We start from the raw sequence: 26,748 nt of genomic DNA on the forward strand, positions 1-26,748 counted from the left end.
ACTTCCCCACCTTCCCCTCAGGCTCACTCCAGTGGTAAAACCAGGTCATCAGCATCTCTCTGGAAGGAGCTTGTCCACAGGCCTGATGCCAGAGCTTTTGAGGCTGCCACGCAGGAGACAAGCTTCCAGATTGCCTGGATCTGATAGCCAAAAGGACTTGCCGTTCACGGAGTCCCACAGGACTGAAGCAGACAAAGAAGCTGTTGTTAATGGGCTCATGCAAGAGCACTTACTGTGGCTCTCCCCCCAGGGCTCAGTGCAGAGGGAGCAGGCAAAACACCCACCTCCAAGCCTTTCACTGGAAGAGGGGTGACTGCATATTTTGTATGCCATTGCCTGAGGATCCAGCTTCTAATCATCAGGCATCTAGGGCATAACTATGATCCTCCCTGGAGCTCACCTTTCCCCTCCAGCTCCCTCCAACAATAAAATTAAGTTGCCAGCATCTTCAGGAAGAGTTTGTATACATTTGTAGCACCCCAACTTTTATGGGTGCCACCCAAAGGATGACCTCCCAAGTCACCTGGCTCTGATAGTAAATGACATTTGCATTCATGAGTACAATAGGACTATAGCAAACAAAGACAGTTTTCAAATGGGTGGAGAAGCAACCCCCAACAGCTATCCCGCGAGGCTCAGCACAGAGTGTTGTACCTGAGTTTTCCCGTCGGAGAGACCACCGAGGAGCCAACACTGATGCTATCACATGAGGGTTTATTCAACAAGCTTAAGCTTGGGCCCAAGTATACCTGACACAACGGAGTAGGGACTTGGACCCCGACTTTAGTTAAGGCGAGGGTATTTATGGGTTCCTGTTACTAAAGCAGAGTGGGGATTCCTGGAACCAAAGCAGGGTGGGGCTTACTAAAGCAGGGTGGGGGAAAGTTCTGCCCTTGCGCACAGGGGTCTGAGATGGCTGCCAGAGCTAAGATGGCTGTACCTATGCTAAGGCTAAACCTGAGGTGGGATGGCCTTCATTTTTCTCAGCCTCCACAATAGCAGGCAAAAAGTGATCATTTCCCAGTTTCTCCCTGAAAGGTGTTTAACTGCATACTTCCCCATGTGGTACCTAAGCATCTAGCTTCTAATCCTAATCAGCTTGTATGTAGGTGCTGACTGCAATCCTCCCTCTTTAGGACAATAAAAAGGCCCATAATGAAAAACATTATAATTAAACTGTCAGAAGTTAAATATAGGGGTGCCTGGGTGGCTCAGTCGGTTAAGCATCTGCTTTTGGCTCATGATCTTCAGGTCCTGGAATGGAGCCCCATGCCTAGATGCCTGCTCAGCAGGGAGTCTGCTTCTCCCTCCCTCTCTGCTTCTCCCCCTGCTTGTGTGCACTCCCCGCCCATGAATAAATAAAATCTTTTTTTAAAAGGTTAAATATAAAGAGAGACTCTTAGAAACAGCAAGATAAAAGTGATTTGTTACATACAAGGGAACCCCCATTAGACTACTGAAAGATTTTTCAGGAGAAACCTTGCAGCCCACAAGGAAGCAGGATGATATATTCAGAAGCAACTGCCAACCAAGAATACTTTATGTGGCAAAGTTGTCCTTCAGAAATGGAGAGATGAAGAGTTTCCCAGACAAGCAAAATCTGAAGGAGTTCATCACCACTAGAGTGGTCTTACAAGAAATGTTAAAGGAAGTTCTTTAAGCTGAAATACATGGTTGCTACTTAGTAACATGACACATGTAAGTATAAAACTCACTGGTAAAAGTACATATATTCTTAAATACAGACTAATATTGTAATGATTGTGGGTAAATCACATAACTAACATAAAGGATAAAAAACAGAAGTATTTAAAATAACTATAGCTACAATTTGTTAATGGATACATGGTAAAAAGCTGTAAATTAAAAGAGCAAAGGCAAAAGATGTGTGTGTGTGTCTATATATCTGTGCATTCAAAGTTAAGTTGTTATCAGCTTAAAATAGACTTATAACTCTAAGATGTTTTATGTAAGCCTCATGTTAACCACACAAAAACCTGTAGTAGATACACAAAAGATAAGGAATCAGAGCATACCACTATAGAAAAACCATCAACTCACAGAAAGAGAAAGAGGAGAAGAAAGGAACAAAGGAACTATAATAAAGTCAAAACAATTAACAAAATTGCAGTAGTAAGTCCCTATCAATAATTACTTTAAATGTAAATAGACTAAATTTTGTAATCAAAAGAGACAGAGTAGCTGAATGTATTTTTTTTTTTTTTAAAGATCCAACTATATGCTGTCTATGAGAGACTCCAGTTTCAAAGACACATATAGACCGAAAGTGAAGGGATGGGAAAAAATATTCCATGGAAATGGAAACCAAAAGAAAACGGAGGTATCTACACCTACATCAGACAAAATAGACTTTAAGCCAAAAACAGTAACAAGAGACAAAAGGCATTATATAATGGTAAAGGGGTCAATTCATTAGGCAGTGATAACAATTGTAAATATGTAAGCCCCAACATAGAGTACCTAAAGATATAAGGCCAATACAAACAGATCTGAAGAGAGAAATAGACAGCAATATAATAATAGTGGTGGACTTCAGGCGGCGCCTGGGTGGCTCAGTGGGTTAAAGCCTCTGCGTTGGGCTCAGGTTATGATCCCAGTGTCCTGGGATGGAGCCCTGCATTGGGCTCTCTGCTCACCAGGGAGCCTGCTTCCCTTCCTCTCTCTCTGTCTGTCTCTCTGCCTACTTGTGATCTCTGTCAAATAAATAAATAAATAAAATCTTAAAAAAAAAAAAATAGTGGTGGACTTCAGTACACCACTTTAAACAATGGATAAATCATCCAAACAGAAAATCCACCAGGAAACTTAAACTACATGTTAGATCAGATGGACCTAACAGACATTTATAGAACAGTCCATCCAACAGCAGTAGAATGCACATTCTTCTCAGGTCTACATGGAAATTGTCTGATAGAGCATATGTTAGATCACAAAACAAATCTTAATAAATTTAAGAAGGTTGAAATCATATCAAGCATTTTTTTCTGATCACAATGCTATGAAACCAGAAATAAAATACAAGAAAAAAAAAACTGGTAAATTGACAAATATGTGTAGACTAAATAACATGCTCCTGAACAGTGGATCTAAAAAAAGAGAAGTCAAGGGCTCCTGGGTGGCTCAGTGGGGTAAGCCTCTGCCTTTGGCTCAGGTCATGATCTCAGAGTCTGGGGATCAAGGCCCACATCTGGCTCTCTGCTCACTGGGGAGCCTGCTTCCCCCTCTCTCTCTGCCTGCCTTTCTGCCTGCTTGTGATCTCTCTCTCTGTGTCAATTAAATAAATAAAATCTTTAAAAAAAAGAGAGAGAGAAATCAAAATATCCTGACTCATGACAAGAAACAAAATTGCAACTATAAGGTGAGGTGAGGTGATAGATATTAAATAAACTTAACCATGGTAATCAGTTCATAATATATACATATATCAAATCATTATGTTGCATACCTTATATTTATAAGTGTTATACGTCAATTATATTTAAGTAAAACGAGTGAAAACTTGGAAAAAAAAAAAGAGAGACAATAAGAATGGAAACATCAGATACCAAAACTTGAGAGATGGAGCAAGAGCTCCATCTCCTAAGAAAGTTTATTGCAACAAATACTACATTAAGAAAAAGAAAAGACCTCAAAATAAGTAAACTAATTTAACACTTCAAGGATCTGGAAAAGAGTAAACTAAGTTCAAAGTTAGTAGAAGATAGGAAATAACAAAATCAGAACAGATATAGATGAAATAGAGGCAAAAAAAGACAATAGAGATGATCAATGAAACCAAGAACTGGGGTTTGTTTGTTTGTTTGTTTGTTTGTTTTTTAACATAAAGTGGATAAAACTTTAGCTAAGAAAAAGAGAGTAGACTCAAAGTCAGAAATAAAAGAGGAGATATCACAACTGATAGCACAGAAAGGATCATAAGAAATTGCTATGAACAATTATACCCCAACATTTAGATAACCTAGGAGAAATTAACATATTTCTAGAAACATACAACCTGTTGGGCTGGCAGGAAGGGGGCTACCAAAGATGGCGAAAGTTCCCGCCACAAGACCTGAGCTCGGACAGGAGAACAAAGGCCCAAGCAGGAATCTGAGACCCCCGCCCCGGGCTCCTGTGGACCAATGGGATCCCGATGAGCAGGCGGGATATCCAAATAAGGGAAACTTCCAAAAGACCCCTGAGCTTCCTCCGAGACCCCTTAAAAGCCCCCTCCTCCCTGCCTTGGGTGCGACTTCCACTACTCTGCTTTCCAGAGTGGCGGAACCTCGCCCGAGGGTGCCCACCTCCTCCCGGCGCAACTTTCCTGGCTCCCCTTCTCCTGAGCCCTGAAACTTCGCCGGAGAGCGTTTTTAATAAATCTTGCCTTGCACCCACTTTGCCTGGTGTTGTGTTTATCTCGCCGGAAAAAACTTTACACAACCTACCAGGACTGAATCATGAGGAAACAAATTCTAAAGAGATTGATTACTAGGAAGGAGACTGAGTCAGTAATCACAATCCTCCCAACAAACAAAAGCCCAGGGGACACCTGGGTGGCTCAGTGGGTTAAAGCTTCTGCCTTCAGCTCAGGTCATGATCCCAGGATCTTGGGATCGAGCTCCGAATCTTCGGATCTAGCCCCGCATTGGGCTTTCTGCTCAGCAGGGAGCCTGCTTCCCCATCTCTCTCTTCCAGGCACTGTGCCTACTTGTGATCTCTGTCTGTGAAATAAATAAATAAAATCTTTAAAACAAAACAAAACAAAAAAACAAAAGCCCCGTGTATATCCATATGCAAATCAGATGGGTTCACCAGTGAATTCTACCAAGCAGTTAAAAAGATTTCATTTGAATCTTCTCAAACACTTCCAAAAAATGTAGGAGGAAAGAATACTTCCAAACTCATTTTATGAGGCCAGTATTACCTTGATACCAAAGCCAGACAGGAACACTACAACAACAAAAAAATTACAGGCTAATATTCCTGATGAATACAGATGCAAAATTTCTCAACAAAATATTAGCAAACCAAATTCAACAGTACATTAAAAGAATTATATACCATGATTAAGTGGGATTTATTTCTGGGAAGCACTGATAGTTCAACATACACAAATCAATAAATGTGATATACCAGTTTAACAAAAAGAAGGATAAAAATCATATCATCTCAATAGTTGCAGAAAAGCTTTTAACAAAATTCAGTATCCTCTCATGATAAAAACTTCCCACAAATTTGGACAGATGGAATATATTTCAACATAATAAAGGCCACGTGTGACAAACCTTCAACTAACATCATACTCAATACTAAAAAGTTGAACACTTTTCCTCTAAGGTCAGCAATATTTCAAAAATTGTCCATCTTCATCACTTTCATTCAGCACAGTACTGGAAGTCAGGGCCAGAGCAATTAGGCAAGGATAAAAATAAAATCAGAAAAGAGGAAGTAAATTTATCTTTGTTTGTATATGACATGATCTCATATATAGAAAATCCTAGACTGCATGGAAAAACTGTAAGACCCAATAAATGAATTCAGTAAGTTCAGGACATAATCAATATACAAAAATCACTTGTGTTCCATACACTAACAATCAACTATTGGAAAAAGAAAGAAGTAAAATCCCGTTTACAAAAGTTCTTTTTTAAAAAAATCCCACTTACAGAAGCATCGAAAGATAATAAAATACTTAGAAAAAAATTTAACCAAGGAGATGAGAGATTAGTACATTGTTAACTATAAAACACCGATGAAAGAAATTTAAAAAGACAGAAATGGAAAGATACTCTGTGTTTCTGGATTATAAGAATATTGTTAAAATGTCCATACCACCCGAAGTGATCTACAGATTCACTGCAATCTGTATCAAAATTCCAATGGTATTTTTCATAGAGAAAAAATAATCCTAAAATCCATGTTGAACCACAAAAGATCCAGAATAGCCAATGCAATCTTGAGAAAGAACAAAGCTAGAGGCATCATACTTCTTGATTTCAAACCATATTACAGATCTATAAATAGTATCACCTTAGTTTTAAGGGCCTACTTAGCCAGAGCAACACCATTTCGGTAGAACAGCCATTTTGTTGTTTATGCAGTGAATTTAGATTGACCCTGCACCCCTCTCTCCCCGAGGAACTTACTTAGAAACAGGTCTGGGAAACCAGTAAAATATGGCCGACCAGTCCCTGATAAAAGAGCCCAGATACCAGAATGTGTCAGGCCAGGCGGAGGTAACAGAGCCCAGATGCAAGGACAAGTCAGGCCAGGTGGAGACATTCAATCAGTAAAGGGCACCTACTATCTCCCTAACCACCAAAGACTGTAAACCCCGCCTTTTGGGTGCCAATTCTGACCTGAGTGATAGGCTAGTTCAAAAAGCTACTATAAGATAAATTATAATTCAATTGGCCACTTGCGTGTGACCTAACATGACTATGCAATTTTCTCTATGTGTTACAGCCTCATTGGCCATGCTCAACCACATGGCCTTTGCTCTATAAAAGCTAGTCTGTAAGGCTGGGGGTCGTCGCTCTCTCCGTAAGAGATGGCCTCAGCCAGTGGGTTTGATTCTCGGTACTGGCGCTTCACTTTGTATCAGTCTCGCTCCTCTGATCACAGACCCCATCATAGTGATTCACATAAAAACAAACACATAGATTAATGGAACAGAATAGAAAGCCCAGAAATAAGCCCATGCATATGTGGTCAATTCATTTTTGACAAAGGAGCCAAGAACATACAGTGGGGAAAAGACAGTCTCTTCAGTAAATGGTACAGGAAAGCTGTATATCCATATGCAAAGGAATGAAACCAGATTCCTATCTTACTCCCTACACAAAAATCAACTCCAAATGGATTAAAGATTTGAACATAAGTCCTGAAACCTTAGAACTCCTAGGGGGAAAAAAACCATAGTAAGCTCCTTGACATTGGTCTTGGCAATTATTTTTTAGATATGACACCAAAAGCATAAAAACAACAAAAGCAAAAATAAACAAGTGGGACTACATAAAACTAGAAAGTTTCTGCATAACAAAGGAAACTATCATCAAAATGAAAAGTCAACCTACAGAATAGAAGAAAACATTTGCAAACCACATATCTAATAAGGAAACATACAGCTCAATAGCAAAAAAAAAAAAAAAAAAGAAAGAAAGAAAGAAAAAAGAAAAAGACATAATCCAATTAAAAATGGGCAGAGGACCTAACAGACAGTTTTCTAAGATTTTATTTATTTATTTATTTATTTATTTATCTGAGAGAGAGAGAGAGAGATCACAAATAGGCAGAGGTGCAGGGGGAAGCAGGCCCCCTGCTGAGCGGAGAGCCCAATGCGGGCGATGCGGGGCTTGATGTGGGGTTGATCCCAGGACCCTGAGATCATGACCTGAGCTGAAGGCAGAGGCTTAATCCACTGAGCCACCCAGGTGCCCCAATAAACAGTTTCCTAAAGAAGACGTCCGTCCACATGGCCAATAGGTACACGACAAGGGGCTCATCATCACTAATTAACAGGTATATACAAATCAAAACCACAAGGAGATATCACTTTATACCTGCTGGGATGGCTATTATCAAAAAGATAAGAGACAATAAATGCTGATAAGGATATGAAGAAAAGGAAACCTTCATACCCTATAGATGAGAATGTAAAATCGTGCAACCTCTATGGAAAAGAATATGGAGATTGTGGAAGAAATTAAAAATAGAATTACCATATGATCCAACAATCCCACTTCTTGGTATACATCTAAAGGAAATGAAATCACTAGCTGTACTCCCATGTTCATTGCAGCATTATTCACAGTAGCCATAGAATGGAAATAACCTACATACTGACTGAAGAATGAATAAAGAAAATGTGGTATGTATACACAAAGGAATATTATTCATCGTTATAAAAGAAGAAAATCCTGGTATTTGCAACAACATGGATAAACAATTATGCTGTGCGAAATAAGCCAGACAAAGACAAATACTGCATGGTATCATCTATATGTGGAATCTGAAAAAAAAAGTCCAAAACAGAATCAGAGCAGAATGGTGATTGCATCAGATTGGGGGGTGGGAGAAATAGGGAAAGACCCGTATAAAGGCACAAACTTTCAGATACAAGATGAATAAGGTCCAAGGATCTGATAAATAACATGGTGAAATACTGAAATTTGAAACTTGCTAAGAGAGTAGAACTGAAGTGTTCTCACCAAAAAGAAAGAAAGGAAGATAGGGATGGAGGGAGGAAGGAAAGAAAAAGGTAAATATGTGAGGTTATATATGTGTTAATTAACTCAATGTTAGGAATCCTTTCACACATATACATATGTCAAATCATCATGTATGCACTCTAAATATGTCATAATTGTACTTCTTTTTTTAAGATTTATTTATTTGAGATAGAATGCGCAAGTGGGGGGGGCACAGGCAGAGGGAAAGAGAATCTCAAGCAGAGCCTCCCCCCCACACACACACACTGAGTGTATAGACAGAGTTGGGACTCAATCCCACAACCCTGAGATAATGAGCTGAGCCAAAATCAAGAACCAGCCACTGAACCAACTGAGCCACCCAGGCAATCCTGTAATTGTGTTTCTTAGTTATACCTCAATAAAGCCAAAACAATAAATACATACATATAAATGCATCAAATAAATAAATAAGCTGGAGCTGTTTTCTCAGGAGAAAAATAGCTTTGGAATACCACCTTACTTTTTAAGAATAAATTGAATTCTGTATCATATTACAAGGCTTAAATTTTGCCTCAGTGATTTGGATCCATCTATCAGTTTTCATTCTTGTTTTTCTTCAGCCATTTGGTAGAACTTATTGATACACTTGTTGCATTATTTTTATCTGACCTACTATGTATCTCTTTTGCTTTTCATTATCTGACCTAGTATGTATCTCTTTGGCCAGACTTCTCTGAATGGCACTAACCTTCCTGTCCCAACCCACTGACTCTCCATCCCTCCGAAGAAATTCAGTGCCATATCCCTTACTAACTGCTGTGAGCTCTACATCAATGTTATCTATGCCTAAAGTTGGTCCATTTCCATAACAGTCCTGATCTTGATGGCTTTTTGATGGCAAAAGAGCTTAGAGTTTCTGCTTTACAATGAACTCACCATGGTCTTTAACAGTAAATAAAAATTTAATTTCGGTTCAGTGTACCCCAATAATGAAAATTAGCATATATCTTGCCATTATTTGGCAGAGCCAAATAGGAAATTCCTTATGGGTTCTGTCTGAGCTTAGATTTGAAATAATAAATATTACCGATCAGAAAAATCTTGCAAATCTTCTAGCTGCCATCTTAAAAATTATGTGATGCAGGGGCGCCTGGGTCGCTCAGTGGGTTAAGCCTCTGCCTTCGGCTCAGGTCATGATTTCAGGGTTCTGGGATGGAGCCCCGCATCTGGCTCTCTGCTCAGCAGGGAGCCTGCTTCCTCCTCTCTCTGCCTGCCTCTCTGCCTGCCTCTCTGCCTGCTTATGATCTCTCTGTCAAATAAATAAATAAAATCTTAAAAAAAAATTATGTGATGCTGTGTGCTGTAAAAGTGATTTGGTATATAACATGTAGTGAGGTGAAAATTTGTATTTCTTGGAGTTCTTTTAATGAGCTGGGTTTACAGTACAAAAGTAGATATGAAAGTTACATGATGGGACACCTGGGTGGCTCAGTGGGTTAAGCCTCTGCCTTCGGCTCGGGTCGTGATCTCGGGGTCTTGGGATAGGCCTGGTGGTGGGCTCTCTGCTCCGCAGGGGGCTGGTTTCCTCCTCTCTCTCTGCTTGCCTCTCTGCCTACTTGTGATCTCTCTCTCTCTGTCAAATAAATAAATAAAATCTTTAAAAAAAAAAAAGAAAGTTACATGAATATTTAATGACATAATTTTCTGGTTGTCACACATTTGTAAATCTGCAAACTCCTTGACATCATTACACAGTAAACCAAAAAAATATTTCTTGTATGCAAATTTGCAAGGAACATCCATTTCTTAAAGGCCCTAACTTTGTTTGTCTCTTTTGTTTCAGTGACAGATTTGCTTCAAGTGTACAGAGAATCCTTTAAAACAATGGATTTCTGTGGGAAGAAGCAGAAATTTTTGCCACCCATGGGGCATTTGACAATGTCTTGAGACAGTATTCATTGTCACAACTGGGGGGATGCTACTGACATCTACTGGGTAAAGGCCAGAATTGCTGCTGAACCTCCATAAAGGCACAGGTTTCAGAGCCCACAACAAAGAATTCTCCAGTACCCATGTCAACAGTGCTAGGTTTGAGACACTCTGATTTAAAATGCTTAATATATATAATCTAACTAATATTTATAATATGAATAATAATACAGGCTTAAGAATGAGTTTCAAAAAGATGCAGGTGTTCCTCAAAAAGTTAGACATAGAATTACCCCATGGCCCCACAATTCCACTCCTAGGTATATACCAAAGAACCAGAAACAGGTATTCCAACACGTGCATGTACAGGCGTGTTCATAACAACACTATTCACAGTAGTCCAAATGTGGAAACAGGGGTGCCTGGGTGGCTCAGTGGGTTAAAGCCTCTGTCTTCCACTCAGGTCATGATCCCAGGGTCCTGGGATCAAGCCCCGCATCGGGCTCTCCGCTCTGTGGAGAGCCTGTTTTCCCCTCTCTCTCTGCCTGCCTCTCTGCCTACTTGTGATCCCTGTCTGTCAAATAAATAAAATCTTTTTTAAAAATGTGGAAACAGGGTGCTTGGGTGGCTCAGTGGGTTAAAGCCTCTGCCTGTCTTCAGCTCAGGTCATGATCTCAGGGTCCTGGGATTGAGCCCCACATCAGGCTCTCTGCTCGACAGGAATCCTGCTTTCGCCCCCACCTCTCTCTGCCTGCCTCTCTGCCTACTTGTGATCTCTGTCTGTCAAATAAATAAATAAAATCTTTTAAAAAATAAAATAAAAATAAAAATGTGGAAACAGTCCAAATATCCATCAATTGCTGAATGGTTAAACAAATCATGTTATGTACATACAATGTAAATTTATTCAGCCATAAAAAGCATGAAGTACTGATATATGCTACATAGAGGAACCTAGAAAACATTATCTAATTCAAAGAAGCCAGACACAAAGACTTATTGTATGATTCCATTTGTATGAAATATTCAAATAGATAAAACCATAGAGACAGAATACAGATTGGTGGTTACGAAGGACTGGAGGAAGGCAGGAATAAGGAATGACCACTCAATGAATGTAAGTTTTACTTTGAGGTGACAGAAATGTTTTAGATCTAGATATAGATGGAGGTTGCACAATTTTGTCAACGTCCTAAATTTCACTTTAAAATAATTTTGTTATGCGAATTTCATCTATAGTCACATAGTAAGTGACAGAGCTGGCATTTGAACCCAGGTCTGACCTACCCCAAAGGCCTTGTTCGTAACCACTGTGTCCACTCTTATACCATCTCAGCCCTTCCTGCCTTCCTCCTCCTCCATCTCAGTGTCTCAAGGGTCACAAGTTTAACCCAAGTGATCTCAACAGTTTCTAAAGTTTTTTACACTTTCTGAATTATTTGTGTCCGAATCCTGTCCTGCTGTGTGGCATTTTTTTGTGTTTTTGTCTCATTTTGATATTTGTCTGTTGCAACAAGTGAAAAAAACAATTGCTATTCAAGCTGGTAATTCCCTCAAAGACAGAGCTGACTTCATTTAACAAGTTACTTTCATCAGCTCTCTGAATTTGGAGCTCCCTAAGGGCAGAGACCAAGTCTGTTTTATTTGTTACCAAAGCCCTAAGAGCTAGCATTGCGCCTAACACACACACACACACACACACACACACACACACACACACAGAGTTGTTTAATATTTGTTGAAGAACAAAAAAGATGAAACTCAGGGTGCTTGGGTGGTTCAGCTGGTTAAGCGACTGCCTTCAGCTCAGGTCATGATCCTGGAGTCCTGGGATCAAGTCCCACATCAGGCTCCCAGCTCCATGGGGAGTCTGTTTCTCCCTCTGACCTCCCCTCTCATGCTCTCTCACTCTGTCTCTGTCTCTCTCTTAAATAAATCTTTAAAAAAAAAAAAAAAAGATGAAATTCCAAAGGTTTGGGCATGAATACCTGGGCACGACAAAAGGAGAGAAAATGTCTGCCAAATCAAAGAGCACATATAAAGTTCTTATACTTCCTAGTACAAAATGAGCTTTTAATCAGTGTTCATTGCTACTGCTACATAAGTATAATATGAATAGGGTGGGGTTTATGAATAGGTAGAAAATGGGAAGACGAAAAAGGAAGAAAGAAACTAGAGCAAAATGATGCTTGCTGGGGATATTTGTGAAGAGATGGCCAGTGAGGACTTCTCAGAGGCAGAATAGGGCAAAGCACATTTAAGAAAAAGGATACCTAATATCTACCCTGATGTAACCTCACCAGCTTTGCCTTCAAATCCTTAGTAAAAGTCTGCTCTATGTATGTTCTGCTGCCAATAGTATTTTGGAGAATTCAAGAATCTAGATGGTGTGCCGTGTAGATGGTGTGGCATAGGCAGTCCAGTCAGCAGAGAGTCTCATTTTACATAGGAAGTGCGTGCAAAACCATTTCCATTAAATCCTATAGGATGGTGGATTCTCCAGTGTGTTGGGTGACTTTTGGAATATCAAGACAGCTAAACCTCAAGCTACACTTCTATGATTATATTTATTTCATGTCCTCCCAGCTTTACAAAAAAAAATTACAAAAAATTATAAATTTTTGCAACTAGAAATGCCAAGAAATGAGTTGAATTTGTATGGCACTTTTCTAGGTATAAATAAATAAATTAATTCCTTCCTTTCCTTTTTTCTTTTTAAGGGTAGAGGGAGAGGAAGAGAGAGAATCTTACGCAGGTTCCACACCCAGTGTGGAGCCTGACGCAGAACTCCATCTCACAATCCTGAGATGATGACCTTGAGATCATGACCCTGAGCAGAAGTTAAGAGTCAGATGCATAAGCAACTGAACCACCTAGGTGCCCCTACACTGAAAAACTAAGGAAACTTTCTGAGGTAGGTGTGATGGTGTCACTCCCCTTCCCTCCATTTTAAAGACAGGGAAATTCAGGTAGAGAGGTTAAATACTTGCGCTCAGTTATAGAGGTAACAAGGACTTGGGCCAGCCTTGTATAGTGAAAAAGACATGGTTTATTAAGGCTTTCACTATCTGGGTGAAATCTAGCTTTCCAATCTCTTTCTTACCACTGCCCCATGCCATCCATCCATGTACACGATCAGCACACAGAACTATCAACTTTCCCTAAGAAATCTATGCTTAAGTGACTTTGAAAAAGGTACCTAACCTCACCTCTCAGAGCTTCTGTTCTCACAATTATACAAATGAAGATAAAATGGCTTTGTTAAAGGGTTGTTGTGGAGATTAAATGTCTAAACTTTAAAGCACTTGGAACATAGAGAGGCTTAAAGAATGTTCTCGGTTTCCTGGCTTTCTTTCTCTTCCATAATTTCCCAACTTTAAGTTCAATACTTCCTGTATAATTCTACCATCTACTATATTCTATCTATAGATATATAGATATCTATATATATACTATCTATATTTCTCTGCTACTTTGATGGCACCTGATTCCATGTCCTGTGCATGTCCTACTACTCTCTCAGGGCCAAACACAGTCTCAGAAGGTAGTTGCTGAGGTTGGCTTGAAGCATCATGCCAGGAGCCCCCTGCCATGTTTAGGGCACAAGGCCAAAGATCAGAATTGATGAAGCCAAATTTGTTCTCAGGCGTTGGAGGTGAAGAAGATCAGGGAACAGGGACAACTAGGTCATCACTTGGTTTCAACCCAAATACCAGACGCTCATGGTAAACATTTATCATCAACAAGAAAAGCATGATGTAGGAAATTTATTAGAAATCACTCATGTTGTAGCTTACTTCTTCATTAGACTGAATAACTTCCATCAGTTTTTATTTTTAAAAACTCAGCCCTTGCTTCCAGAAAGGCAAAGGCATGTATTTTGAATTCCCCAAATTCATCTTTTTCACTGCTCATGTCTATCACATTTATCAGTACAGAGATTTACTTTGACTATAAAAATCCTTTCCATATATTTTAAGCAGGAATCAAAGCAGAATATTGAAGCCATTTTTAACATAAAGAACAGCAATTTCTTTGCTGAAATCATGTTTCCACTTGTCAAGAGCTGTCATTCCCTCAAGGGAAGTAAACATTTATGCCTGTGGCACTAAATGCCTCATAAAGAAACATTAGAGGAGGGTAACAACGCTCTTTTCTATGGTGACAAGACTAAGATTTGAATTATTCATTAAATGAAAGATATTCATTTATGAGTAACCAAACTCAGAGGATGATGCAGAAAATTTCCCAAAGACATATTATCCTTCAGATATTTGACATTTGAGGGCTCCTGTATTCATGGTTTCAGAAACAAATCTATGACTCTGTGAATGGGCAAATTATCCTTCAGCTACATGGCTATAATTTAGAACAAACAACTATAGTAATTTATTTCTTTAGGGGATTTCAGAGACCAGTTAAAAGAGTTTAAAAGAATTTTTTAAGGTAGCTAGCCAATGGAAGGCATTATTGTAGTCATGTTTTTAGAAAAGCATAATGCTCAGTACCATAGCTGCATCCTACCAGGCTGGTGGCCACCATTATTATGAGTTTATTGCAGATACATTTGGCATCTGGCTGTCTCCCACACTGTAGACAACAGCCCATAGCATTGTTGAACCACTCACACGTACATGTCTGTCTCTGTATCAGAGTGCTGACTGAGTCCAGAGGTGCTTAACAAAGTCTTAGAAGGGGTGGGACAACAGCTCATAACAGTCAAACCACATAATAATCACACATGAAAATTTCACTTAATTACTTTTAATAATAACAGCTAGCATTTGCTGAATGCTTACTATATGCCAGGCACTGGGTACTACCTGACTGAGTCCTGACAAAAACCCTGTGAGGCATCCAACAATCATAAAGTCAGAGCCAGAGCCGCGGCTGCCATCTGGCCCCCACACATAGTGTTGACTAGGGGGAAGGACCAAAAGCACCCCAAAATTAGCCAGAATTCAGAGGCTCCAGCTTCCCAAGAAGCTTCCTGGTGGGGTCGGGTAATACAGTCTTGCAGTACTGGGGAGTTTGTGTGGTAAAACTCAACCCATGAAAGACAGGAGACAGAAAGAAGCCAGCATTGTAAACTCTGCCTCCTGTGTGCTGGATGGTTCTGAGAAGTAGTAACTTTGTAAGTACTGCCTGGAGATGTCCTACAAGATGAAACAATCAGCTTTTGTTTGCAATGAAACTATGGCCATCTTGGTAATACATCCATTCTGTTTGTTTTAACTTTTTCACTACTTCACTTCTGTTCCCTCTCCCCGTCTCTCTCTCTCTCCCCCCTTCCTGGGGATTTGCACCCATCAGTAAAGCATTTGCACATAATCTTTTGCTTCATGTTTTCTTTTCTTAGTACCCTCAGTTAAAAATGCTGGTATTGGAAGTGGTCTTCAAGAGCAGACCCTCAAAATGGGATTTTGGAGTTGAGTAGCCCACCTATCTGAAAGCAATAGGACTGGTTTTCCTGATGGCAAGTGGATAGTAATCCCTGTTATGCAGTGGCATGCATCACTGTTACCAAAGCTTTTAACTACAGTTAATTGGGGTGAGGTACAAATGGAAGATAAAGCACTGGGGTACCAAGTAGATTCTGTACTTGATTGGTATGGGTGAAATGATAATGATCAGAATTGAGGAGTAGACTGGTTGCTTCTAACAGCATTACAAGCCTTGCAGAACACATGTGAGCGTGCACGCGTGCGCGCGTGCACACACACACACACACACACACACACACACACACACTAGTTTGAAGCAGCTTATTGCCAATGTAAGAACATTATGAAAGCCCTAGGACTTCTATGGCAACCATAAAGGAGACTCCTCTTTCTTGCAGCGGTAAGTTAGACACTGTTGAAAATTAGGTACAGGATTTAGAGTGGCAGAACTGCAAAAAAGATTGAATGCATAGATACAACAACAGGTCTCCCATGTTAAAGTCTTTTCCAGATAGGAAAAATGTGAGACCCCAAGACCTGGACAATGAAATATGGGTGGCTGAGCCACAGAACCCTGAGCTCCCAATTGTACCTAAATCTCCTTAGCTAAAAGAAGCAGACCATTTCCTCTTAGCAGAGGAAAACAACCTCTCCTTGCCTAGAGATCATATATGAACTCAACTGAAATAAATTCATTGCAAGAGGACTCTTGTTTTCTTCACCCTTTTTGGCCTTCAGTCTGAAAGCCAGTGTCAGAGCTCTGCCCAGCCTGAGCAGGGAAGTACAAAGTCCTGCTGTAGAAGGAATCTGCCTATATCCAAAAGAACTGTAGGACTGGAGAATATGTGGGGATCACAATAATATAGGAAGGAGCTTGACAACAGTGAAGCAGAGACAGATTTGAAGAGACTTTGGGTCCAGGTAGGATAAAAGATTGAGATAATCTCAGATGTGATGTTCTCTTGAATAATGTTGGTTATAGGAAAATAACTGAGGATTGAATCATCCACCTACACTGTGTTTAGACCTGTAATATTTCATCAACTCACTCATTCTATAGAAGGGAGTCTTAACTGACCTCCAAATTTATTCAGAATGTGCAGTGTCAAGAACCCAAGGAATGGGTAGCACTTGGGGTACCAAGTGGATGCTGCACTTGATTAGTATGGGTGAAATGGTAAGCCGCAGGCACAAACTGAGATGCATAGGGACTTTCATTGTTTTGGTAGGCATGTGAGGCAGATGTGCCAGGTATGTAGAGTAAGAGAAAAGGAGATAATACTTAGGAGGGGATATAATGGGGCTTATCCATTAATTAGAACCAACTGTCTAGTTTCGAGTTTCTTTGGAAAGAAGGCTTAGTTTTAGAAAAAGTTCTAAACTCATGAAAAAATTTAAGAGACTGGCATTATTCACTATATTCCAAAACTCAGGGGGGAAAGTAGAGCCGTAGGGCTGGGGAACAGACCATTTTTTTCTCTTTCCCCTCTGCCTCCATGTAGCCTGGGAACCCCAAAGGCTCTGGTTGACTACCATCATAATTTTGATTACCATCAATGACTACTGTGTCTGGAGGAATGACATTCTCACAGAGGTCACTGGTAGTAGACGTAAGAGCTAACTAAGCCTCTCAACAAAGTAGCTGGAGCAAGAGAATTTGATGCCCTTAGAAACACCAGCAAAAACTGGGTAAGACTTTGATAGAAGCTAAGGTTTCAAAGAATAATAAATTGATTAAGTGATCCTCCAAAGATGTCTATGTTCTAATCCCTGGGATCTGTGAATATGCTACCCTACTTGGAAGAAGGCATTTTCAGATGTGAATAAGGTCAAGATCCTTGAGATGTGAAGATTATCTGGGATTGTCCCAGTGGGCTCATTGTAATCACATGAGTCAAAAGTGGATCTTTCTCAGCTGTGGAAGGAAACAAAGAAAGAGCTATAACAACAGCAGAAGGGTCAATGAGATCCTACATTGCTGGTTTTGAAGATGGAGGAAGAGGATAAGAACAAGAGAATTTGGTAGCTTCCAGAAGCTGTAAAAGGTAAAGAAAGAGATTCCCGTCCTAGAGCCACCAGAAAGGAGGATAGCCATGCTGACATCTTGATTTTAGTCCAAAGAGACGTGTGTTGCACTTCTGAATTGTGTTGCACTTACAGGATTGTAAGACAATAAGTTCGTGTTATCTTAAGCCACAAAGTTTGTGGTAATTTGTTATGGCATCAAGAGAAAGCAAATACATAAGATGATTAATGTAGTGGATAAGAGATCTCATAATTGGGACCAATGTCAGTGTGATGAAAGTCAATGACCCTCAGGTCCTGAGCAAGATGACTCAAAATAATGTATAGCAAGACACACTGTACTGCAACTTTGGGTCTCCAAATGCAGAGAACACAATTTCAACAGAAGAGAAAAAAGACAGATTAACTACAAGGACACAACAATTGGACAATGAACTTCTCATCAGCATAATTAAAGGCCAAAACAGTTCTTCAAAGTACTGAGGGAAATAATGGTCAAACTAGACTTCTATCCATACCTAAACTGAAAGAGAACTAAAGGTATCTTCAGACAAAGAAAGACTAATGATTTTCATTCATCTATCCCTGAAGGAGCAAATGAAGGCTGTATTTCAGGAAGTCAGTACTTCTACATCACTCGGTAATGTTCTTTTGTAAGTGCAGTTTCACTTGGGAAAGTGCAAAAAGAAAGGCCGAGGGGTTCAGCTGGCATACAGTTTATCAGCATAAAGAAAGAAGCATTTGATTTTCAAAAAGAAAATAAGTTTCTATATTTACTGTGTAATATTACAAATATCTTTATTTTTTTCAGTCATTCAATCCACCATTATTATTATTTTTAAAGATTTTATTTATTTATGTTAGAGATGAGGTGAGGCAGGCGCAGAGAGAGGGAGAGGGGAGAATCTCAAGCAGACTCCCCACTGAGTGTGGAGACTGCTGTAGAGCTCGATCCCATGACCCTGGGACCATGACCTAATCTGAAATCAAAAGTTCGATGCTGGGGCGCCTGGGTGGCTCAGCGGGTTGGGCCACTGCCTTCGGCTCAGGTCATGATCTTGGGGTCCTGGGATTGAGTCCCGCGTTGGGCTCTCTGCTCGGCAGGGAGCCTGCTTCCTCCTCTCTCTCTCTCTCTCTGCCTGCCTCTCTGCCTACTTGTGATCTCTCTCTGTCAAATAAATAAATAAAATCTTAAAAAAAAAAAAAAAGTTCGATGGTCAGCTGACTGAGCCACTGAATGAGCCACCAATCAACAATTTTTATTAATCATCAGTCATGGGAGAGGCAGCTTCTCATGACCACATCAGTGAATTTCTGGTTCCCTATAGTTACATGCTTATGTAAGAGAACGTGTTACTGTAACATCAGAAAAATCACTTGGGAACCAACCACAAATAAAATTAAGTCATTTTCAACCCCTCTCTCTCTTCAGACATTCCTTGAAGTTTTTCAGTGCATGACCTATGTGACTGTAGGAAGTGGGTCTTTCTTCTTAAGACTAATTTCTATGCTCTCCCAATAATTTTTTTAATACTTTAGTCTCTATGCAAATAGAAATCACCTGCATATTGAAATTAAAATTCTTGTATATAAGATAACAGAATTTCTAGAAATAAATGTGATGATATTACACAAAGCTTTTGACAATGAAGGATTATGCCTGATTACAGACTAGCTCACAGATGAAGAAAGAATCAACAAAGATAATGACATAGTGTAACCAAACCAATGTGAGTTGGCTCCTTGGTGAGTCACAGATAGAAACTATGTCGGGTGAGTTGCCCCACAAAGAAAACTTTATTTGCAGCAAATAAGGAGATCGTGGGGAATAACTTCCAAAGCCATGACTCCCGAAGCAAGGGTGAATGGGTTCTTTTTATTAAGGGTTAAGATGAATATTTATATAGGAAAGCCTTGTCATCGTATGTAGAGGCAGGCATAAGGCCATGCATGCACCTTAAAGAAATATGCCTATACATACATAGGTTATATGTATATTCCTATACATACATAGGTTATATGTATATGCCTATACGTAGGTATAGGAAATATGCCTACATACGTAGGTTATGTAAATGAGGCTTGTGCTCCTCTTTGAAGATTTTATTTATTTATTTGACAGAGAGAGATCACAAGTAGGCAGAAAGACAGGCAGAGAGAGAGGGGGAAGCAGGCTTCCTGCTGAGCAGTGAGTCCGATTCGGGGCTCGATCCCCACCCTGAGACCATGACCTGAGGTGAAGGCAGAGGCTTAACCCTCTGAGCCACCCAGGCACCCCAGCTTGTGCTCCTCTTTGGATGGAGGTTTTAGAATGATGATAAAGTAAAAGTACTTGTCCATCATTTTAGAGGTTACACCATGGTCTGTCTTCTCAGGCATAAGTCGGGGGTTATACTCAAAGCAGTTTGGGTGGTCTGGGCTGGTGGATGTCCTGTGGGGCAATCCCTGTTGCCTGAGATTGTTTTCAGTTTCCATTTTCCTGTGCATAGAATCACCTAGGCTGGGCAGCCTCTGCTGTAGGAGGAGGTAAGTGGGCCTGAGTGCTGAACTCCAAGGCCTCCTTGATCCCCAGCAGGAGCAGTCCTTGCTGCCTTCCTCCCCACAGGTGAGCCTCCCACCCACTAAGAATATTTTTCAGATACCGGTCTGGAGGTTGCCAAGTTATTAGCCTGCCCAGGCAGGCGCTATCAGGACCCTGTTCATGAGGATGCAGAATAGGACTGTTACTTACTAGAGCTAATAAAAGTTGACCTTTCTGGCATCCCCAGGGAGGTACTGAAAAAGGGAGGATCTGGAAGGTGATTGATTTTTTTTTTCTTCTGACTCCACTCCTCATTTTATATTTAAAATGATTTTAAAAATATTGAACTCATAAAGGAGAGTCCCATCACTGCCCACAAATGATTAACTGGTACGAAAAATGTCCTCCCATAGTAAATAGTTAGAAGCCTGGACAAAATGTATTAAATGACTATTTTTGGACATTCAACAATAATCAGTGAAGGACTGTAACCCCTGAGAGAATGGATGTAAGCAAGGTGAGCCCTAAATCTATCCTCCCTTAATGTCCTGCTACTCAGGAAAGGTCCATATCCTCTGTGGCCATACTCCTTGCAGAAGCCAAATTCACTTGCTCTTTCTACTTCCTTACCTTCCATTCATTCCATAGCCAAGTGCCATTTAATTGTCATCACAACCACTTTTTTAAATGCTCTGGCTAAAAGTACACACACACACCAGTCCTTATTTCATCAGGCATCTCTGCAGCCAGATCCTTGAAACAAACCCTTCCCTTAAACAAAACAAAACATCTTAACCATTTTTTTTTTTAAAGATTTCATGTATTTATTTGACAGAGAGAAATCACAAGTAGACGGAGAGGCAGGCAGAGAGAGAGAGAGGGAAGCAGGCTCCCCGCTGAGCAGAGAGCCCGATGCGGGACTCGATCCCAGGACCCTGAGATCATGACCTGAGCCGAAGGCAGCGGCTCAACCCACTGAGCCACCCAGGCGCCCCCATCTTAACCATTTTTAAGGTACAGTAGGCTAGTGTTAACCATATGCTCGTTGTTAAGTTCTCTAGAATTTTTTCGTCTTGCAAAACTGAAACTCAGACCCACTGAATAACAATTCCTCTCTCCTCCTCCCCACCAGACCCTGGTAACCACCATTCTACTTTCTGGTTCTATGATTTTGACTATTTTAGATCCCTCATATAAGTAGAATCATGTAGTATTTCTCTTTCTATGGCTGGTCTATTTCACTCAGCCCGATGTCCTCAAGATTCACCCTGTTATGTAACACATAACAGGATTTCCTCCTTTTTTAAGGTTGAATAATATTCCTTTTTATGTATTTACCATATTTTCTTAATTCACTCATCCACCCATTACATTTAGATTGCTTCCACCTGGCCATTATTTAAAACGCTGCCATGTGCATGGGTGTGCAAATCCCTTCCTTGAAATTCATCTCTGTGTTTTCATTACACCAAACTTTCTTGTTCGCCTACCTCTCTGGCTGCCCATTTTCTGTTTGCTTCATTAGCTTTTTTCCCCATCACTTGCTCTTTACTTGTGCTTTACTTTGCTAAGTACATGCAGGGATTTTGTCCATGGACTTTTCTCACTCCCTTGTCTTGATTTGAAAAGGAAATTTAGACTTGGGGTTTCCTTTGCTGAGAGTAATAAAGAACAATTCACGAGAGTGACCAAGATAAATTCCTCATTTTCATTATAGACTTTGAGGTGGAGGATCTTCTCAGCATTAGGGACCCCGATGTTTGGGGGGGTAGGAGGTTCTGAGCTAGTCCTGCCCCCTACTTTGTGCCCACTGGTATTAGGGATGGTAGGTAGAACTGCCAAGATGAGTGCCTCACACATCTAAGAGGTTCCTCCTTTCTTCTCTTTTCCCCTTTCCTGTCTGTCCACAACTCCTCACCCAGCTGACTTGTCCTTGTGTGAATGGGAGCCAGAAAACCTTGAGAACTTCCAACCAAGCAGTGGTTTCTTCCTCGACGCGGACATGGCACAAGAGAAAATGGAGCTAGACTTGGAGCTGCTGTCGAGTTCAACCACCACAAATGACATGCTGAGAAGATCCAACAGCGCCCCATTGATAAGTGGGCTTGGTGATAACTCACAGGTGTTCCAAGCTGACATGGTAACTCCAAGAAATGACACAATGCTTATGGAACAACATTGTCTGGTCAATACAATGCCAGTGAAGAATTCCAAGTCTGTGATTGACATGACCACATTCTCATCTTCAAAAGATTATCCTGGCTGCAAAGGGTTTTTACCACCTTTTCCCATCCCCATCCGTGCTTCCTTTGGTCGCCTTCATCAAATCAAACAGGAGGAAGGCATGAATTTAATGACTAGAGAAGCAATGCATGAATGGTAGGTACAAACCACACTCTGGATAATTCGGTCTTGGGAAGAGAGTTTTAACCTGAGTGACAGTAATTTAGAGAAACCATCTTCAAAGAGCATCGATTTAATTCCAGTATCCCCAGCAGCTCCTCCCACCCTGAGGATTGGGAAGCAATGTTTTCCTCCATTGTTACAAACTTGGGTGAATTACACCACTTTGCCTCCAAGTCCCGTTTCTAGTCCCACGCAACGATTTCCAATAGGAAGTCAAAACCCCACCAACATTATTAGACCAAGTATCTGTGGACCATTAAAAGGAAAAGGTGAAATGATATTTGAAGATCAGCCAAAGAAACTTTTCCAAGGCACAACCAGTGCCTGCTCAACAGTCTGATATGAGTGAGTGGGAGAAGAGTTGGCCTGGTCAGATACAGAATCTTCCCAGTCCGCCCGAGGCTTCGCCAGCCAAAGAGCCTCCATCTAACGCATCAGATCTGTAAAATAAAAAAGAGGGCACCTTCATTCTCTGACTTTGTTTCCTGCCAGCGATGAAAAGGAAAAGTTTCTCCTTAAGTCTATAGTTCTAATTCTCAACAGTTACGGTGTTTGGGGGTGGGGACATGTGGGAAGGGTTCTCCGAAAAAGAAAAATGGGGTAAATTAAAATCTTTGTGGTCACTTAAAAGAAATGTCTGAGGGACGCCTGGGTGACTCAGTGGGTTAAGCGGTTAAGCGTCTGCCTTCAGCTCAGGTCGCAATCCTGGGGTCCTGGGATTGAGCCCCACATTGGGTTCCCTGCTCATGGGGAGCCTGCTTCTCTCTCTGCCTGCTGCTCTCCCTACTTATTCTCTCTCTCTGACAAATAAAATTTTTTAAAAAAATTTTTAGGGCACCTGGGTGGCTCAGTCGTTAAGCATCTGCCTTCTGCTCAGTTCATGATCCCCGGGGTCATGGGATCAAGCCCCACATTGGGCTCCCTGCTTGGCAGGAAGGCTGCTTTCCCTCTCCCACTCCCCCTGCTTGTATTCCTGCTCTCTCTCTCTCTCTCTCTGTAAAATAAATGAATAAATAAAATCTTTTAAAAAATTAAAAATAAATTTAAAATTAAAAAAATAAAAGAAAAAAAATAAAAAGGAAATTCAGGGGTGCCTGGGTGGCTCATGAGTTAGGAAGCTGACTCTTGATTTCAGCTCAAGTCGTGATCTCAGTGGTGATATGAGCCCCACATATTGGGCTCTCTGCTCAGTGAGGACCCTACTTGAGATTCTCTCTCTCTCCCTCTGTCCTTCCCCTGCTCTCAAGCATGCTTTCCCTCTAAATAAATAAATAAATAAATAAATAATAGAATCTTTTAAAAAATGAAAAGCTAATTCACAGGCTTTCATTGTTCTTCTAAGCTTCTAGAACTATATTTCTAACAGTTTGCCAAACATTTCCCCCTACGTGTTCCAGTGATAAACTAAATATGTTCAAAATCAAATGCAAATTAACTTGCATTTAGTCTGCTTGTCTACTCTGTCAGCTCTAAGTTATGTTGTCGGAATGCAAAAATGAGTAACTTCACACTTCCTTCCTAAATATGTTCCTCCTCCTGACTCTGTTTTGTAAATATCATCACCATTCCCAGTCACCCTGGAAAAGGCCTCTTGGTCACCTCACAACTCTTCCCTCTCCACCTCCTATTGATTCTCCCAAACTTCTACTTCTTCTGCCTCCCCTTCTCATTCTTTCGCCCCCGGACCACCACAGCTGCTTCCTAATTGGCCTTCTGTCCAGGGGTCACACAACTGCCACCAGCATGACCCTTCTGAAACACAAATCTGGTGGGTGATGCTCGGTTGCCTACAGGTAATTTTGAGTTCCTGGGTGTGGTCTGGGAATAAGCAGCGTCTTTATTCCTTTCCTGTATCTCCTTTCATCATCCTCCTGTATTCTCCCTGTTTGCTAGGAACATCACGTAATGCTGCTGTTTTCAAACTGCTAGGCTTGCTCAAGCTTCCTACCCATTCTCCATGCTGTTTTCTCTGCCAGAGACGCTCCCAAGTTCTCTCCCGCCCTCCTCCCCCTTGTCCTCTTAGCAAACTCTTCCTCCCATTCAGCTCCTTTCTCCCAACGCTCTGCAGCCAAAGCTTCCTCTCCGCCTTCCCTGGAGATCTGCATCTAGATCTCTAATCGGAAGTAGTGTGGAGTATCAGGAACAAGCCTGCTCTTGATTTGGGTGGCCTGGGACTTCCAAGTTCTGATGTTGCCATCTGCTGGTGGTGACAGTTTTGTCTGTCTGAAAATTTCGGTCTTTGTAGGGACCTGCCCTGGGTGGCCTGAGGCTGAGAAGTAATAGCCTATCTCAGCAGTACCATGGAAAAGTGCTGAAGAAAAGGTGAATTACTTTTCTTCTTGTAAAATTCACTTAGATATGCAAGCATCACCTCAAAGTCTATTTTTACTTACTTTCAAAGCAATTCTAGACATGTCTCTTTCCATCAGTAGCTATCACTCTTTTGGTCACCCAGGCTAAAAACCTATCATCCTGGATTTCTCCTTATTCTTTATCTGTCCATATTTAACCGGCTACTAGATCCTGCCATTTTTATTTCCTTCCTCTAACATCCTCATCTTATATTTCAGAATATCGTTGTCTTCTGGCTGGTCCCAAATACCACTTTTTCAGTGTCACTCCCTTGTGCCCAAATCCTCAGTGGGTCCATGTTAGCCATGAAATAAAGTCTAAATTCCTTAGTATATTTTAGAACCTTCCATATCTGGCCATACAGTTGCCAGATTTAGCAAATAAAAATACAGGGTGCTCAATTAATTTTGAATTTTAGATAAAGAACAATTTTTGTGTGTGTAAGTATATCACATGTAATATTTGGAACATATTATATTAATAATATATTTGCTATTTATCTGAAATTCCAATTTAACTGGGCATCCTGTACTTTATCTGGCAAACCCATCTGGCCCTAATTTGTCTCTCTTTGGTCCTATAGCTCCCTACTTTCTATGAATCTAGGCTACTCATGAGTAGGTTTCATGTTGCTTGTAGCCTATATTTTGGCCTCAGGTGCCCAAGGAGAGGTACAGCCTTTGGAATCAGAAAGATCTAATTTTGAACCTCAGCTTTCTTGCTACCAACCCTATGACTTAGGCAACTAACTGAACTTTCCTAACCTCAGTTTTCTCATCTGTAAAATGTGAGTTCTAATACCCCCACACAAGAGAGAGGTTGAGAGGACTGGATGAGCTATGCAAACGTAGGACAGTCAGGTCTACTATATGTATTTAACATGTTAGTTTGTTGTCATTGTCACTAGGGTTTATGTAGAGCAGAACTTTGTCAGCTCTTTGGGCCCTCAGTTGTACTGCTGGCCATGATTTGCAAGAAGTAATGTGGTCTGGGTTAAATTGAAAGTCACAGACACTGGTGTGGAAGTCAGGGTGATCGCTCCTGCGTGACCTGCCTTTCCAAGTCATGCTCTATGCCTGGTGGTAGGAATGAAGCAAGCTGTTCAGCTGTGGGAATCTGGGGTCAGCGAGCTCAGGGGGCTTGGCAACACTGGGAGCCACGCCGGCCTTTACTGGCTCAACCCTACAAAACCTCCTCTCTTTGCCTTACTCCCTCTCAACCTATATCCCATCACTTTCCTTGTCTTTTTATTTATTGCCAAATGTCTTTAAAAAGTAGTCATGTTTGCTATTTTCATTTCTCCATAAGGCTCAGCTTACACTCTAGTAAGTCTTTTGAAATAGTACTTTCAAGGGTCTTCAGTCACTTCCTGATTGCCAGATTCAGTCTATTCTTTATTGATGTCTTTGAAACTGCTGAGCACTCGTCTTCATGTTGACCTTTGAGGCATTGACATCTTCTCTTCTCCTCTTTCTTCTCTGACTGCTCCTTCTAACACTCTTCTTCCTGCTCCTATGAATGATTCTTCCGAGCAGGATGGTGGTAGAGTATGGAAGCCTCGCAATTCCCTCCCTAAAGTCCACTGAAATAATCAGTAGAGCATGGATATAGGGGGAAATGATTTATCACTACTGAAAACTAAGGTTGGAATCAATCATCTACAAACTATATCCAGAAGAATTTCTTCTAGCAATAACCAAAGGCTTGGATTGAAAAGAGTCAGCAAAGACTGAGGCCCACCTTGAGGGAGGACAGCTGACCTAGAAGCGAGTGGCAGAACTCCCTGGCTGACTCCACCACCACTCCCTACCTTGGAGAGGCAAGGGCTGCTCTGTTCTAGTAGCGAGGAGGTGAGGTGGGTGGAGGGGCCTGCTGAGAG

General features: G+C 40.9%; 1 protein-coding gene across 1 annotated transcript in view; it reads left to right on the top strand.

Moving 5' to 3' along the window:
- The window catches only part of LOC131837177 (uncharacterized), a 43,092-nt gene extending 20,260 nt beyond the window's left edge, over positions 1–22,832 (top strand). Inside the window, exon 4 of the mRNA XM_059183413.1 lies at positions 21,977–22,832. Within this exon, the coding sequence (XP_059039396.1) occupies positions 21,977–22,494 (518 nt within the window). The 3' untranslated portion in view covers positions 22,495–22,832. The remainder of the gene's footprint in view (positions 1–21,976) is intronic.
- The last annotated feature ends 3,916 nt before the right edge of the window (positions 22,833–26,748 follow it).

This window comes from Mustela lutreola, chromosome 7, assembly GCF_030435805.1.
Source record: "Mustela lutreola isolate mMusLut2 chromosome 7, mMusLut2.pri, whole genome shotgun sequence".
NCBI classification, from domain to species: Eukaryota; Metazoa; Chordata; class Mammalia; order Carnivora; family Mustelidae; genus Mustela; species Mustela lutreola.